Source organism: Emys orbicularis, chromosome 5, assembly GCF_028017835.1.
Source record: "Emys orbicularis isolate rEmyOrb1 chromosome 5, rEmyOrb1.hap1, whole genome shotgun sequence".
Lineage (NCBI taxonomy): Eukaryota > Metazoa > Chordata > Testudines > Emydidae > Emys > Emys orbicularis.
The window spans coordinates 115048642-115066866 of record NC_088687.1 but is presented as its reverse complement, the minus strand read 5'-3'; the positions used below and the strand labels follow the sequence as shown (position 1 = coordinate 115066866).

The window sequence follows — 18225 nt, the reverse complement described above, 5'->3', positions numbered from 1 at the left end:
GTTATTTTAGTCCCTACAGGCCGCCCCAAGCAGCCAAAACAAAAAACAAAACAAAAAAAAGCCGCAATTGCGATCTGCGGCGGCAATTCAGCGGGAGGTCCTTTGCTCCCAGGCGGAGTGAGGGACCGTCCGCCGAATTGCCGCCGAATACCTGGACGTGCTGCCCCTCTCCGGAGCGGCCACCCCAAGCACCTGCTTGAGAAGCTGGTGCCGGCCCTGTTAATGAGAGAATTGGTGTTGATGAAGACTATTTTTTAAAAGATCAGGGATGAATTTTATGCCAAAAAGGATCAATTGCTTGGAAATTTCAAATGGAGTTGTAAGAAAATTCACAAATTTGAAATAATCAGAGTACCATTAGGATTAGATTTTTGGACATTTATTTTGTAGCCCGAGAAGCTTCCAAGGGTATTACATGCATCAAGGTGGTTTGTGTGTGAAGGGTACAATAAAAAGACATCAGTGTTCATTGTAATCTTGTAGAGGAATTTATTTCATTCTTATTTTCCTAATGCTCCACTACTGGAGTTACAAAGGTGTACAATTATTGAACTAACAGACTCCATGTTTTAAGATAAATAAATGGGGTGAGATCTTGATTCGTCATTGATTCAGTGTGGCTGGAATTTCATCCATGGCATTTGCTAGTTGCACAAATGCACCACAAAACCCAATGAAGCCATTTTCTCTCATTGAGCCAGTGTGTTGTTGTTTATTATAGCTAACAAGTAAAACACATTTCAGTAAACACAACTATGAGATAGGGCCTCAACTGCTGGGTTCAGCAGCTGCTTACAAGCAATACCAGTCTGTAATGTAACCATCAGCTTGATTATTTTCCTCTCCCTTTTTAGACTGAGTACATAGCCTCCTAAATAAGAGCAAGCTGGGGGTTGTTTTTTTAAAGCTGATGTTTAGCTTGCACAAATCCACGACATGCACACTTGACATCGTATGGAGGCTGTAAGCTTGCCAATTCACCAGCCACAAACCACACATGCTGCCAGTCTCAGCCCGAACACATACTAAAAGGCTATGAATTTCATTTAATCCTCTCCTTTTCCCTCACAGCCAAGTACCAGAGGCTAGCTGCTGTCTGAAAAAGGTTGAAAAATATTAACTACGAGTGTCTAATTTCTGATGCAAACTGAGAATAAATCTAAGAGTGAATCTTGAAAAACTTGTAATCTATGAACATAGCTAACAATGTAGCCTTCAATGTCCCATTTGATTAATTGCATGGACGAAGCTGGGTGGATGAGTTACTTCATCCTATTTCTTGTCGAAGACCAAGCAGCATTTTGCTAAATAATTTATGTGCCATACATTTCTCTATCTGGTTAAGCTTGTGAGTTAGTGAAACTTCATCCCCCTTACATGGTATGCTTTGCTATCCAATATTCTCTGATAGTGAGGCTGGCTGTTGTTAACCAAGCTTTCTATATTTGTGATGTGTGTGAAACTGTATGTGGAAAATTCGTGTACCTATAAAACCAGGTACATGTAATTTTGCACAGCTGTCAGACTAAGGACAACATTTTAAGAGTAATTTACGACTTCAGGTGCCTCAACTTTTGGTGCCCAATTTGAGACACTTTAATGGGCCGTGTGAGGGTTTACACCCTTCATAGAATCATAGAATATCAGGGTTGGAAGGGACCTCAGGAGGTCATCTAGTCCAACCCCCTGCTCAAAGCAGGACCTAATCCCAACTAAATCATCCCAACCAGGGCTTTGTCAAGCCTGACCTTAAAAACCTCTAAGGAAGGAGATTCCACCACCTCCCTAGGTAACCTATTCCAGTGCTTCACCACCCTCCTAGTAAAAAAGTTTTTCCTAATATCCATCCTAAACCTCCCCCACTGCAACTTGAGACCATTACTCCTTGTTCTGTCATCTGCTACCACTGAGAACAGTCTAGATCCATCCTCTTTGGAACCCCCTTTCAGGTAGTTGAAAGCAGCTATCAAATCCCCCCTCATTCTTCTCTTCTGCAGACTAAACAATCCCAGTTCTCTCAGCCTCTCCTCATAAGTCATGTGCTCCAGCCCCCTAATCATTTTTGTTGCCCTTTGCTTCATTGCAGGGCAGCACGGTCTAGTGGCCAGACTTCATAGCAGTAGCCCTCGTTGCAGGGCAGCACGGTCTAGTGGCCAGACTTCATAGAAGTAGCCCTCGTTGCAGGGCAGTAGGACCTTACTACTGGCTCAGCGGGGGGGGTCCTACCGAAACACGCTGAGGCTCACCGGGGCAGGGTACCAGTCTGTCACCCCTCCCCCAGCCCCGGTCACTTCCTACTGGCTTGGAAGTTAGGTTCTCCCACGAATCCCAAGGTTCTCTGCAGGTCTCCGGGTCCATTGCCTCCCCTGGTTCCTCCTGCAGTAGGGGTTCGTGCCGGCCTGTAGAAGCCTCCATTCCCAGCAGCTTCCAGAGTGTTGGTTGGTCCTCCGCAGGAGCTTCCCGTTTAGGTCCTTCCTCTGCGGCTGCCAGCCCAGACTGAGCTGAATTCCCTCCTTTTATACTCCCAGAGCACTTGGAGCATGCCCAGTACGAACAGGGCGGGACTTCCTCTGTCAGAGCTACTGGTCTGACGCCGCTGGGGCTAGTGCGGTGCGGGGCGGGGCGGGGCTGGGCTGCCCCGTCACAGGCCTGCTTTTCAGAAAGGCTGAATATACCCCTTTTGAAAATTGAGGCCCAGATAGGTGGGGGGTTGGGTTTCTTTTCTTGTCTTTTTTTCCTGAACAAACATAGAGCCCAATGCTGCAGCTACTCTACTACAGTTTCCCAGGGGCTTCAATGCAAGTTCCACAGACAGAGCCAAATCCTGGTCCCATTGATGTGAGTGGCAAAAATTTCAGTGGAACCAGGATTTGCTCCGCAGAGGCACTACAGACATCAGGCTCTCACTGAAATTCAGGCCACTAGCAGGGGTGTTGGAACAATTTGTATAGTGGGGGTGCTGACAGCCATTGAACTAAACTGTAAACCCTGTCTAGAATGGAAACCACTTCAAGCCAGGGGATGCAGCAGCATGCCCAGCACCCCTAGTTCCAGCACATATTGCCACTAGGTTTGTGGTAAAAAGCAAGTTAAAAATGATAGAAAAGCTGCTGAATTACCAGACACTATGTTATTTCTTTTCATGTGTACCTCTGGCTTCAGTTTCTCAGTAAAGAAATGGAGAATATTGAACTAAGCTTTCTCAATTTATATTTTTCTGTTGCCTCTCATAATCTTGCTCTGGGTTCGCAAGCTAATAGAAGTTATTTTATTAAGGAAAGTGTGCACAGCAGGTAGGTTTATCCAAGTTCTCACGGACCTAGTATTTTCACATACTTCCTGATAATTACCCTGAATATATAGGTAGGGGTGTGTGTGGGTGTGTGCGCGCGCCTGAATATATAGGTAGAGGGGTGTGTGTGTGTGTGCAGGTGCGTGCATGTTTGTACACATGCACACACACTTAATTGTATTTGTAATAGGCCACCCTCGATGTTTCAGTAAGTTTAATGAAGGCATTTTTTTCTCCAAACATAAAAACTGTTTTTAAAAGGCATCTACCTTCTACCTACCTCAGACATGGAAGTGGTACTAGTTATCAGATCTCCTTCCACTATCCTTTTTTAAAAAAACAAACACGTTCTTAGATGCTGCTCTAGGCAAAGGTGGGGGAACTCTGGGTTGTAATAATCATAGCCGCCAAATTTTTCCACCACTAGAAGGGCATCGATGTAGAAAACATCTCTTCATCCCTGCCACACAGATATTCGAGAATGTGTGTTAATATTCATATTCTAATTTATTATTAGGAATAGAGCCACAGCTCCTTAGCTGTAATGGGCCTAGCCAATCAGCACTACAGTGAACTGCTCCAGTTCTTTATTGAAATTCATTCCATCTTATTTGTATTGCAGGAGAATGTAGCATAATGAAATGGAGCCGAGATCATTTGAGTAGTTTTAAACCTCTATGCTCCCTTACCTTCTTGACCAATGTATAACCCTCTGTCACTTCTGCCCCAGAGGGAAATGGTTCTTTGCAACTTATAGCAGCTTCTGTAACATTTAGTGTACAATGTGGCAACAGCTAAGATACAGCTACTGTACCTGCACTCAGAAAAGTATCACCATAATATTGCTACTATTTTAGCATGTGTACCACACCAGAGATGATTTATGCTTTGCTTAAGGTAGCCCAATTTATGTTCAAAATGACATTTAAAATAGCCCCTTTGCTCAAGACTAAAATATTTAGACCTATTCTATTCATTTGTCTATAAATACAGATGTCTATTAAAAAGCAAAACCGAACACAAATCTGCTTGATACTGAGAGTTGTGTTTGATAAGCCAATAGGGTTTTTAAAATGTTTATACTGGGCACATAGTGGTTAATTAGATCAGTTGAATGCAGAGGTTAAAAAGCAATGTGTCTCCTCTGTCCCCTAGGTCCAGGAGGATCTCCAGCATTGATCTCTACCTCTGTACTTATGCATGTTGCAAGAGTTTACTGCATTTCCTCCCAACACCCTAGTGAGATAAAACACAGACCACAACACTAGATACTGTCAAAAAGAAAATCCTTTTCATATGGAGCCGAAGGCAGGGGTGCTGGAACAATTTGTATGGTGCGGGTGCTGAAAGCCATTGAACCAAACTGTAAACTCTGTATATGATGGAAACCACTTCAAGCCAGGGGGTAGCACCCTTAGTTCCAGCACCTATGGTTGAAGGTTAAACTTTCTGCTACTATAAGAACAGAGACTTGGAAGGAATCCCTTTCACTGGCATGAGACTACTTTAGACTTACAGGGGGGAGGGATAGCTCAGTGATTTGAGCATTGGCCTGCTAAACCCAGGGTTGTGGGTTCAATCCTCAAGGGGGCCACTTAGGGATCTGGGGCAAAAATCTGTCTGGGGATTGGTCCCCCTTTGAGCAGGGGGTTGGACTAGATGACCTCCTAAGGTCCCTTCCAACCCTGATATTCTATGAAAATCATGGTGCATTTAACAACAGACATCAGATTACAATATAGTTGGATAAATGCTGTCCTTTTCTATATTTGTGCAATCATAGCAAAGCCCCTAGAATGGCCTGGGTGTAATGGAAAGCAAAAATATGGCCAGTATGTATTAGAACAACAGGTGTTAATGGCATCAAATCATTGTAATTTTCTTGGAAGATTACAATTATTTGATGCTATTAACAAATAATTTGTGGTATTTTCTAATCAAAGTCAAATTTATGATGGACAAACATGTAAAATATAAATTAAATCCTTTTGATTTGTGGGATTAAAACCAAAGTGAAATACTTAGAATCTGATTTAAACCAGCATATAAAATCCTACCTTCTAGTATTGTCTATGATCCTATTATTATTCATTATTTGTATTACTTCTTTGTGCCTCAGAACCCCAGACATGGATCAGGGCCCCATCATGCTAGGCACTGTACAGGGCAAAGAGTCAGTCCCTGCCCCAAACTCTTTTTATGACCTAAGAGTGTGTCTACACAATAAATGCTGTGCACGGGCTCGTTTGCACACAGGCTTGAATCCAGCGAGTGCAGGTAACAACAGTAGTGAAGACACCACAGCACGGGCTTCAGTGAGGGTTAGCAAGCAGAATATGTACCCAGGGTCTGTGCCAGGTGCCAGGTTTGTACTATCGTTGAGGATAGGTCCATCAATGCTATTAGCCAAGATGGGCAGGGACGGTGTCCCTAACCTCTGTATGCCAGAAGCTGGGAATGGGTGACAGGAGATGGATCGCTTGATGATTCCCTGTTCTGTTCATTCCCTCTGGGGCACCTGGCATTGGCCATTGTTGGAAGACAGGATACTGGGCTAGATGGACCGTTGGTCTGATCCAGTATGGCTGCTGTTATGTTCTTATCAGTTCTGAAGCCCACGCTGCACTGTCTTCACTGCTGTTGTTACCTGTGCTAGCTGAAGTCAATCTAGCTTGGGTAGTATAGCCCATGCACAGCATTTGCTTTGAGAACATACCTAAGTATAAGACAAGAGACAACAGGTGGATACAAGGACAGATAGAGGGACAAGAAAACCATGAGACAATATTTCTCAGCATGATATGCTGCGGTCTCAGCCACTTGTTTGCAAATTTAATAAGTAGGTGATGGAGGATGGCATCTTATACTGTAAGATCCTGATTCATTACAGACGTAAAGCTCTGTCTGAGTATCTCAGCATGGTACATCATTGATCACCTACCCAATTTCAGTTCCAGAAAGAATTTTTCAGAAAAAAAATTACAATGAGAAAATTCACATTAAGAATAATAGGTAATGAATTATCCACAATCGAAGACCGTGATCAATTTTCTACCCCAATTTTGGTGTAAAGGGGTTTTGTGTCTATTGCCTATTGTCTATTGCTTAGCACATTTTAGTCACTTTCATTTAACTCTGCTAGTTTGTAGCCATTTTCCACAGCCAACAAATATTCTCCTCATTTTTAGGGTTTTTTGGGGGTTAGCCTAAATCTTAGTTACAAAATTAGTTGGTCCTGCTCTGCAGCTACACAACATTTCAGTATTTAATCTGAGTGATGAGGTGATACCAGGAGTATGAATATAAGATCAAAGGGTCAAGTTTAGTGAAATGGCATGTATGCTGTGACACTTATAAAGTACATTACAATACTTTGACAAATTCATTCTAGGGACTTTAGCACAGTTAAAACCAAATCATCACCGTTTAATTTAGCTACTCCGGCATAATACACTAAACCAGTAAACGTATTTAAACCAATAGACAATTGTATCCCATGGTATTTGTCAATATCCAAATAAGCTCTAAGTTTTAGCTGTTATTTTAAAAAAAAATACGTATGTTACTTAATAAGCCACAAGGTGTCATGGTGGCTCAACTGGTAGGATTCTTGTCAGTCTAGACACGCAGGTTGTGGCTTCAGGTTACATACCAGTGCTAACACAGTTCAGTACTAGGATGTCTGTGCTGTGCTGCATATTTAGAAGTGCACATTCTGCAGTCCTCTGGATGAAAGTCAGTCCGTCAAAGTCCAGCCTGGTTGTTTCAGGCTGGCTGTTTTTGTGGGTGTTAAATATCTTAGCTGTCTCACAAGCAATACGCTTAGTATGCTGGCTTCTTGACCAATCATTTTACTTTACATTATTAACCCTGTCAGTGTGCTAAGAGGTACTGAAAAGAGCTGAGCTAGTCATAGCAAAAAACAGACTTGATGAATTGAACCTCTTTCTGCTCACAGCAATTCTGTGAACAAATAACTTCCTGGAATGTATTAATTATTCACATTTTAGACTAATTTTTGCTAGTTTTTTTTTCTTTTTAACTCACTGGATTTATCACCAGTTTGCTGTAAGTGCACAATATTCTATATTCAAAATTCAACTTGTGATTGGTCATACAAGCCACATGTACTGTTTCTGTTCCCTGGCTGGATGACCATAACCCTTATAATTACGATGAAGGCTTAAAAAGCCACTGGAGCTTTGAAATGCTTCAGTCTAACTTTTTCTTGTTACAGCCATATGAAGTAATTGCATGTCAAGCAGTGTCCCATCCCACATAAAATACACAGGTAATGGCATTCACTAGTCTCTAATTTTCCACCATCACCAGTCATTGACACTAAATAGCTTCATATGTATGCACAGATCTAGTTATGGAGGTGGCAGGAAGATCCTTCCCTGGCTTGTTTAATTGGTCTGTGCCTGGGCTCTGGCAAGGGTTTTTTGGAAATTGTCCCCTTGATGGGTCAAGTAGCATCCTATCTCATATCAAATAGGTAACTTCCTGGCTGAATACTTGAGAAGGATAGATTAAAATTCACTTTCTCCAAGTATTCATGAGAGTGAAACTCAACTGTTCAATGTTAACAGAAAGCAAACTCATAAAGGGCATGGATTCATTTTTAAATTCAAGTGAATACTCATGAACATTTTTACTGCAGTATTTGTTACACTCGAATACTGAGCTGTTATCTACTGTATTAGTTCTGCCTGCAACTCATGCCAGCACATTCTTCATAATGGGCCTACCCTTTGTAATAATAATCATGGATATGCATAAGGCATGGCAATCAAAGGGTTATTACCATAGCTTGTTGGCACACTGTTCATGATTACATGCAGGATTCCATTCAGTGCATATTGCCAAGTATCCCACAAAGCATTACCTACATGGTAATTATTGCTATGTAAAACAGATAGATGCACTATATAATAATTGCAGTGCATCATATCTGAACTCCTAATTGCTAAAAATGATACTTCAAATCATGTCAACAACATTATTAGCTAATTACCCTAAGGTTTAACTGATACTCTTGTGATGCAGACTAGGGACAATTGACAGGGCTATTTATTACCTTCATTCAGTGAAGTAAGCAGGTAGGGTGACAAATGCAGGTATAGGGCTGCATATCCCTGTGCGAGCCTCTTTGGTTTGGTGGTGAGGAATAGCGGCTGAGGAAGGATGGATGATTAAAAGTGTTTTCTTTATGAAGAGGGAAGTGGGTCCGTGACAATTCTGAACCATCTGACAAGCAGAATTCACATATGAACACATCCATTACAAAAGTAAATTACTTTATTCCAGTGCTTTTACTTACTAGTGATCTCAGTCACAATATTATTGTGATGCTAGCTGGAATATTATAAAACCACTTCTGATATTGAAGCCTTATATAAGTATTATGGAAGACTGAGTGACACTGGTCTAAAATGCACATGCCATTCAGATTATGTGGAACTGGACAAGAAAGGTGCAGTGGGCCAGATTTTCTATTGCCTTACAATCCTGTGTAGTATTTTACACTTGCACAAACTGAGGCTATGTCTACACTACAGCCAGGATCGACGCTCTGAGATTGATCCACCGGTGGTCGATTTAGTGGGTCTAGTGAAGACCCGGCAAATCAACAGCAGATCGCTCTCCTGTCAATACCCCCGACGAGACGAGTAAGGTAAGTCAACGGGAGAGTTTCTCCCGTCGACCCCGTTGTAACTCGACCTAAGGTACGTTGACTCCAGCTACCTTATTCACATAGCTGGAGTTGCGTAGCGTAGGTTGACTTACCGCGGTAGTGTAGACATAGCCTGAGAGTAGAATGCTACCATTCTGATTAGGTAGCATTTCACACTCACTTTGCTCAGCTGTAAAATAGCATATATGTTGCAAGGCAATGGAAAAATCAAGCTCACATATCTGTTCTGTCCAGTCTCAGATAATCTGAAAGGTTCCATATAACAACAAAGAAATCGGATGTGGAAATTTGGTGTTGTTCCCTAGCTTCTTAAGGAATAAAGTAAGAAGTGATGTAACCTGAATTTTGGCGGGGGATAAAAGGTTGCCCTCTTTTGCTTTTATGTTTTAAAGACTTTTTTCCATATATATATATATATATATATATATATATATATATATATATATATATATATATAGGTGTGTGGGTGCGCGTGCAGGCACATGTGCACATATTGAATTTTATACACCATAGTTAAGTAAACATTTCAAATGTTCATTTGCAATCAGAATATAAGGAACTCTTGTTAAGAAGAACAACAAGAGTAGAAGCTCTTTCGCTGATAAAAAGGTGAAATATGCTAATGTGTGAACCATAACACCTGTTACAAGCATCCCATAATGTACAATGAATATGGTAAACATACATACAGTAAAATTACAACTGTAACTCTGTCTTAACCCAGAGTTTTGGCAGAGAATTTTTTTATTACTGTAGAAAATAACTTTATTAGAAATGTAGTTAGAAAAACAAGTGTTTGAAAGCTAAAAATGTCTAAGTGAAGACTGAAGTTTTAACCAAACAGGAATCCATCATTTATGTGATGCAGCATTGCAGCTCCAAGTATTGCAACTGCTTCTTGCATTTTTCAAAAAACAAATAATAAATGGGACCTACAAATAGAATTTCAGTCTTGGGTCTGTCCTAAGTAAAGAATTCCAAATATACCCAGTTGCATACACATGATATTCACACATATTCCCTTTCCCCCCTAGGTACAATGGGTAAGGTCATAATTTACTAGCTAATGTAGTTCCTTTTGTAGCGGTAAGGATGCTGTAGTCTGCAGCTAGTATTTCTGTAACTGATGGGATCAGGACAGATACTGTATCTCATATGTGTGTGGTTGGATCTCAAAACTGTAACAAGAGATTACATTTTTTTTTCCTTAAAAAAAAGTTCAGACAGATTCGAATTAGTAATCCTACCTGATCCTCAGTCCTTTTTTACTTCAGTCTTATATATAAGACTGTTAGGCAAAGGCTAAGTCTACACTGGAGCTGGAGGGGTCATTTCCAGCTCAGGTAGACATATGCGCTCTATCTTTGATCAAGCTAGCACGCAAAAGATAGAAGTGTAGCTGCGGTGTTATAGGCTGTGGGAGGTCCTAGCTCGCGTGAGTTACCAAGGCTCCCAGACAGGATTGTACTGCTAAGCCTGACCCTATGCCCATTCCACCGTAGCTACACGTGGAGTATCCCAAGGGTCGGTCCTGGGGCCGGTTTTGTTCAATATCTTCATTAATGATCTGGAGGATGGCGTGGACTGCACCCTCAGCAAGTTTGCAGATGACACTAAACTGGGAAGAGTGGTAGCTATGCTGGAGGGTAGGGATAGGATACAGAGGGACCTAAACAAATTAGAGGATTGGGCCAAAAGAAATCTGATGAGGTTCAACAAGGAAAAGTGCAGAGTCCTGCACTTAGGACGAAAGAATCCCATGCACTGCTACAGACTAGGGACTGAATGGCTAGGCAGCAGTTCTGCAGAAGAGGACCTAGGGTTTACAGTGAACGAAAAGCTGGATATGAGTCAACAGAGTGCCCTTGTTGCCAAGAAGGCTAACAGCATTTTGGGCTGTATAAGTAGGGGCATTGCCAGCAGATCGAGGGACATGATCATTCCCCTCTATTCGGCATTGGTGAAGCCTCATCTAGAGTACTGTGTCCAGATTTGGGCCCCATACTATACGAAGGATATGGAAAAATTGGAAAGAGTCCAGCAGAGGGCAACAAAAATGATTAGGGGGCTGGAGCACATGACTTATGAGGAGAGGCTGAGGGAACTGGGATTGTTTAGTCTGCAGAAGAGAAGAATGAGGGGGAATTTGATAACTGCTTTCAACTACCTGAAAGGGGGTTCCAAAGAGGATGGATCTAGACTGTTCTCAGTGGTAGCAGATGACAGAACAAGGAGTAATGGTCTCAAGTTGCAGTGGGGGAGGTTTAGGTTGGATATTAGGAAAAACTTTTTTACTAGGAGGGTGGTGAAGCACTGGAATGGGTTACCTAGGGAGGTGGTGGAATCTCCATCCTTAAAGGTTTTTAAGGTCAGGCTTGACAAAGCCCTGGCTGGGATGATTTAGTTGGGGATTGGTCTCTTCCAACCCTGATAGTCTATGATTCTACACTTCTATTCTTAGCGTGCTAGCTCAATGAAAGCTAGCAGTCGTCTACCTGAGCTGAAAGTTACACCCTTATGTATAGGCCAAATACATTTTCTTGATTTTTACTCACACATTGTAGCCGGCTTATCCAGGTGTGGCTCATTAGACAGCAACCTGAATATAATGGTGGTCATGTGGGGGGAACAGTGCTCTGGCACAAGGCAGACAAGTTCTGAGGGAAGAAACCCTAGGAGCAACCAAACCCATAGTGAAGGCTTAGCTAGAGTGAAAAAATCCTAGGAGTAGTCAAGCTTAAGGACAAAGCTTAAACTGGGGTTTCATATACTAGTGCTTTGTAATTACCTTTTTGTTAATAAATCAGGCCTCCGGAGCGGTGACTGACTCGAAAAGAGGGAAGCTGGGTGAGGCACCCACTACATGGGGTCCTGGTGGCCCTGGCCCTGCACTATCGCTCTGCCCTTCTTCGAGATGGCAGGAGCCATTTACAAAAGTCTTCTTTTGGCATAGTGGGGGACTCACAATTGCCCCTCCTTGGGCAGGCATCCTCTTCCCAGATCACCACTCCCTGTCTTCAGGCGGGCTAGAATCTGTCCTGAAGAAGGGAGAACTCAGCCTTCACGCAAACAGGAGTACTCTTTGCAAACATACCTAGCATAGGTGTTGAGCTGGGAAAAATCAGCACAGTTGGAATGCTTGGTGCATGACACACATGCAATTTTTGGCAAAAGAACACAAAAAATATACCCTACAAAGTAAAGTGTCTAGTAAATATGTTTTAATTTCTTCAGAAGGCCACCCTTAGACATTTTTAGTGATACACACAATGGAAGCTAATGTACCACATGCATCTAAACCAAATGGGGTATTTTTTAGGTCTGATCTAGCAGTCCTACTGCAGGCAAAACTCCCACTGAAATATGAGCACAGGATTGGGTCCGTCACATATGATCTCAGTTCTCCTCACACTAAAAAGAGCTTTTGCTTTTCAGATAAGATCTGCATTGTAAATTGTGTCTACATCCAATCTGAAGAAGATCTGAAGAAGACTGAGTTTTGAACTATTTGTGTTGCTTTTTTTGCTCAAAACATTCTTTATGTTCTTTATAAACAATGAACTGGTAAGGATCTTTGCGATTTAAGGAGGAGGTTTACAGAAGAGTGCTTCCCTTAAAATTCACATTGATTTTTTTCCCCACCAAAATCAAATAAGACATTCTGTGTTTGTCAAGTATATAGTTTATGTTCTATATTATAGCTCAAGAAAAACAAACAAGCAGCAAGCCCTCACTGATTGTAAGCTAAGAATCAGTGTGGAAAGGAAGTGAACTGATTTTTTTCTAGCCTCATAAATATTGTTAGTTTGTAGCAATTTTAATTGAAAACAGCCTCAACAGAATTGTTTTTTTTTTAAAAGAGAAAAAGAAATCAGTAAAAAAAAAATACAATCAGTACAAAAACCCTTGAAATAATTTTCAAAGTCCATGTCAGTCTAAAGGGGCTTGTGGGGTCTTCTTTTAAAAGTGACCTTTACTTTCAGACAAACATGCTTTCAGAATGGTCTTTTAAAGTACCTTGTTGGGTATTAGGATATTTGAGGGTAACATTCTCATAAATTCTTAAGAACAAGAGTCAGCGTCTCAAAGCATTTTGGGGTTCTCCCCACCACAAAACCCAACCTCATCTGAAACAAACTCAGACTTATTAGATACATAGTACCAGAGATCTTTTTGTGATATCAAGTTGCTAGGTGAACAAATGTGATGTCACAACACAGAATTTTATGATTAATATATTCAAAAATGTGTCAGAAAGGAGAAAAAAAGATGATTTCATAAAACAGTAATCTGAGGAAATAAGCCAGGAGGGAAAAAAAAGAGAGAGAGAGAGAGAGAGAGAGAGAGAGAGAGAGAGAGAGAGAGAGAGAGAGAGAGACTTCCATTTATGTATGGAGTGTAGGGGGATTGTTTTGTTTTGCTTTAAATATTTGGCTTAATATCTGTGTAAATAAGTTTCCAGTATGTTTAAGCAGCTGATTTTAAATCACTATTTATTTTCTTTTATTGATATTCTTCACTGTGAAATCTTCACTTCTGTGAAATTTCCTGTACAGATTAATAAAAGGTAATATGGTTTGATTGCTTTGTTTTGGTTTTAAAGAAAGAATCATATTATTCTAAACTACTTCCCCAGTCATCTCTATAACACTGTTTTCTGATCCAGGTAAGAAGTAATATGTTGCACATGGGACATAATAGTTAATGAAAAATATCACCACTTGAGATAGAGACAAACATATACACTGCTGGACGATTTGAATACAAACAACTTCCAGAAATACAAGGGAACCTAGAAACAAGGGGAAAAGTTGACATATTTCATTGCATATTGACGATAAAGAAATTGATCGAACTCTAAACTGTCAGCAGCTATAAGTGATCTATCTGCAGCATGTTGTAGTATCAGTGGATATTTCAAACTTTTTCATTTGTGTTATCTCTTTATTTTATAATATTTTTCAATGCTAAAAACTTCTAATAAAATAGGAATTGCAGCAACAAAGAAGGTGAGAGGTTGTTTCTTTTATGTTGGAAGCTCCATGGAGAAGGGAGAAATCTAAGCTAATTTACCAATACTTTACACTACACATGAGAGACTTCTTACATGGCTACAACAGATTTATTTTCTAAGTATGTTAAACTAATACAGATATCCAAAACATTCAGATAAATGGAGTATGGATGTACAGCAAAGAAGTCCCATGGCCACACACACAGCAAGAAAATAGCTGCATTTTTATAAACCAAGAACTTCAGTTAACTGGAATAAAAATTAAATGGAGTTTACCCTTATTTCTGTCAGCCAATGTTACTTAAACATTTTAAAGAAAAAACTTATTTTTACTTATTAAAATCATGTATGCTGGAAGGACATTTGACTCCCCAAGTGGAATTAGGAATTGGTGTATTAATTTACATTTTTAAAGGAAAAGAACCACTGTATCAAACTTCTGTGTGATTTGACTTTTTCCTCACAACCTTTAAAGAGCCTGAAGTATGGCTGAAGGCTGGTTAACAACCTGGGCTCTAGCACAGTTAAAAATCACATAAGAAAGAATGAGTTTGGTAGTGACAACCTTTAGCCACCGGACAATTATCTCTATATCACAAAACCATCATGTGATTGAGCTTGACTTTGCTTAGGGCAGACCCAGGATTTAAAAGCCAATTGTAGGAGCACTGAAAGCACTGGGAGTGGGACGGGACTTGAAGTGCAGAAGAGTGTGCTATGCCTAGCACGGTTTAGAGTTATCAGTTCTTCACCCATAGCTACCACTTATCCCTAAAGAAAACATACGTAAGAAAAACAGAAACCTGGAAGCTGTGCCTAAATTGCATTTTGCTTAGCTTCATTATCTTAGCATGTTGAGCTACAACTACACATGCTTCATTAGAGGTTATTCTTTATCCCCACCCCATGCCAAACCAATCAGGCTTGATGCAAAAGGCTTTATAAGGCCTGCCTTAAGGCCTCAGAACAGCTGTATCCCACTCTTGGGCACATCTGCATCCCTAAGGAGATAGTAGACCCTGTCTCCCAGGGGGAAGGAGAGGGGGATGCAGCAATGGCTGACCTAAGTAGTGGCAGATCCACTGACCCCACCCCACTCTTTCTTGGCCCACCTGAACATACTCACAGTAATGTACAGGGGGTCACTGCAAAGCTGGACTCTGCAGCATATGAGGGAGGGGAGGCGTATAACAGACTGTCCCATGACCCTCTATCTTGGACCTTCCTCAGCTGTAGAGGAAGGCTGTAGTTAGACTCTAAAGGATTTACTAAGCGAGTTATCGTTGTGCATCACGAGACAACCACGATAAATGTTTGTCGAAGGCTGTAAGTGTGAGGTTGTGGGGTTTTGTTCGGAGGTGTGGTTCCACCCTTCAGGCATCCTTGCTTTCCATTGGCCTTGTCCAAAGTAGGTCCAAAAGGAGTCCCAGAAATCTCCCCCACTCCCTCCCATTCCTCCCTTTTGGAGATTCTCTTTATAAGGGCTTTCCCCTTAAGCTGCTTTACTTGTGCTACCTACCTTGTGGGGTTGAGTGTATGCAAGCAGCCACCATCAGAGGCCATCACCTACATTATTCCAAGGACTGCCTGAGGAAAAATGCTTATTTAGTGAGCCCATATCCCTCAAAGCCCAAGCACATTCCTTCCATAACCTACAAGGCTCCACTGATCAGGATGTAAGATATCCGAGGCTGGTCCTAATAAAACTCTAGAACTCCACAGCTACAAATCGCAGATGGGCTTATAAATGTGAAAATGAGTGTGAAACTTCCACTCTCCACCTGCAATTAGACAAATTTGGGAATGCTTCTTCACAATCTTTCCACATCTAGCCACCGTAAACGTCAAAATGTCCAAGGAACTAAATTTTGTATTAAGGAAGCTGCTCTAACACAAGTATGGGTGATGGCGCTGAAGATAGTTAGAGAATCATATCTGTCTCAACAAGGAGCACGGTCCAGGCTTCAGGAACTCAGAAAGAAAAGAAAAGAAGAATTTTAACATTGAACAATCACAAGGCAAAAGTATTTTTACACTGAGAAAAGAAAAATTCACAAGGGTGCACTTTTCATTATCTGAACTCTGTCTGTTATAGCCCGCTGAAATCCATGAGGCTAACAGCAAAGAGGGGTAAATTACCCCTTCCTCCTCAGAGTGTATGTGGAGCAAAATTTTAATGAAACGCACTAGAGCCTACGTTTGGCTCAGCTCACGTCAGCAAGGCAACAGGGGAAAGTCTTTCTACAAGTCCTCCAAAAAGTTTTGGCAGTGGAAAATTTGTAACTTAGGTCTAATCAGAAAAAAGGGCATATTTAAAATATTGAAAATAGCATTGACGCAAAAAGGTTGAATTGCCAGTCACATATACAGCTTTTCAAAATAATTTCTACAAAATAATCCCAAAGTGATCATTTGATAGCACGTTCTCTTTCCTGCTCATTTGTAAGACACTACAATTGTTACATTAATTTGTATAAGAATGTAAGTCACAGAGCTGCAAAGAACAAACAAAACACAACACCTTCCACACCCAAGTATCAGTCACTGCCAGCAGCTAACGACCTGAGGCAAAACTGAGAATACTTAACGTGACTATGGAAGCAATGAGCTTCTTTAAATTTTCAGCTACTATCAACTATATTTAACATATACAGACCAATAATATGTTTAGAAAATAGCAACGTTAGGAAATCAGTCACCCTCTAGCAGTTAACCAATCAGAAAGCAGGTCACATCTTGTTATCTGTATCATATACATTAAACGTCATGAATTCTCTATGGGTTAGCTGACAATTCAGGCATGTGTGTTTTATTTTATGATAACCTCGTGTTCCCTTAAAGAATTATAGTACAACAAATAAATTCATCTTAAAATCCACCAATATCCTTCACTGGGGCTCGACACAAATTCACCAGACACTTGCACTCGACAGAAGGCTATTCATGCTACAAGATTTATACTTCTTAAAGTGTTTTCAGTGCATCCACAGTAAACTACTTTGGAAAAACTGCAGCAGGAAGCATGTGTGCTGCACAGACACATGGGCAGAAATGCAGCCTGATCCAGTCCACACACTTTTCACTCCAATAGACCAAAAGTCTTGCTTCATTAAATATTTAAATTGCAAGTGGCAGCTCAGGATTTTTAAATCAAAAAGTATTAAAAGTATTTCTACTACTTCTTTTCATTTAGCATATTCTTTAAGGAAGCTGATCTCCATGTACAATTCAAGATGTACAAAGCAGTAGCAGACTACACAAAGCATTACAAACAGTACGTTTCTAGGTATTCTGACAAGTACATGATAAAGTCATGAACTGATCGTTTGTCTTGCTAAAGGCAACTATTTTCTAACCATGCACCTATTTCAGTATCTGTTTGTTACGCACATGTGTTCTTTAAGGGCAGCTCTGGAATAAGTTTTTTAAAACTCTGCTTCTGTTTGCTGCTATCTTTCATATTTAATGTTAAGACTTTGAAAAACAAATACAGGTCATGGTTCACTCCTCTGCAAAGGAGAAGCATTAGTTTAGTGCAATTGATCAAGGAATACTTTGCAATATTATAGCTGTAAATGCCAACAGGACAGATCCTGAGCAAACACACTAAGGAAAAGAAATTTTCCTCAGAATGGCATCAAACCTGAAGTGCTGCACTGTAATTTCAAGATTTCAGCCTAAACTGGTATCTACTCAAAGAGTTGCTTTGCATGAAAATATAATGAGGATTACCCAATTAAACTACTAAATCAATTAGGGTGTTCATTCCTGTATATATTGTGCTGTCTAATGGGACGCTTCAGACGGAATTCAGCCTGAAACCTATCACAGTCAATGCACAGTAAAACAAGGCTGAGGGACTTACCTCTGTACGAGACTGCAGCCTCTTGTTCATTTCATAGATTCGGTACTCTGGTTGCACCATGTATGGTGAGTGTCTCCTATAAAATGGGCCAAAAGGAGAAGAATAGAAAGGGTCATGTGGTGTGCTGGACATCTTGCCTGCTTGCAGAGAATCAAGCTACACAGAGTATCATCAACATCCATACAGAGCACATGGGCTGTGTGTTCTTCACAGTACAAAGTAGCAGCAGCAGGCAGGCACACACAGAGACACACACACATACACACAGACAGACGCACACACAGAGAGAGAGAGAGAACACACTGGCTGGAAACTGCTGTTGAAGCCCTTCTATAGCAGGAGACAGAGAGAGAGAA

General features: G+C 40.9%; 1 protein-coding gene across 2 annotated transcripts in view; it reads right to left on the bottom strand.

Annotated features, from left to right (window-relative positions):
- Positions 1 to 18001, bottom strand: part of LDB2 (LIM domain binding 2) — a 299731-nt gene extending 281730 nt beyond the window's left edge. For both annotated transcript variants that reach the window (XM_065405200.1, XM_065405201.1), the window contains exon 1: positions 17870 to 18001. In XM_065405200.1, the coding sequence (XP_065261272.1) occupies positions 17870 to 18001 (132 nt within the window). The remainder of the gene's footprint in view (positions 1 to 17869) is intronic.
- Between the last annotated feature and the right edge of the window lie 224 nt (positions 18002 to 18225).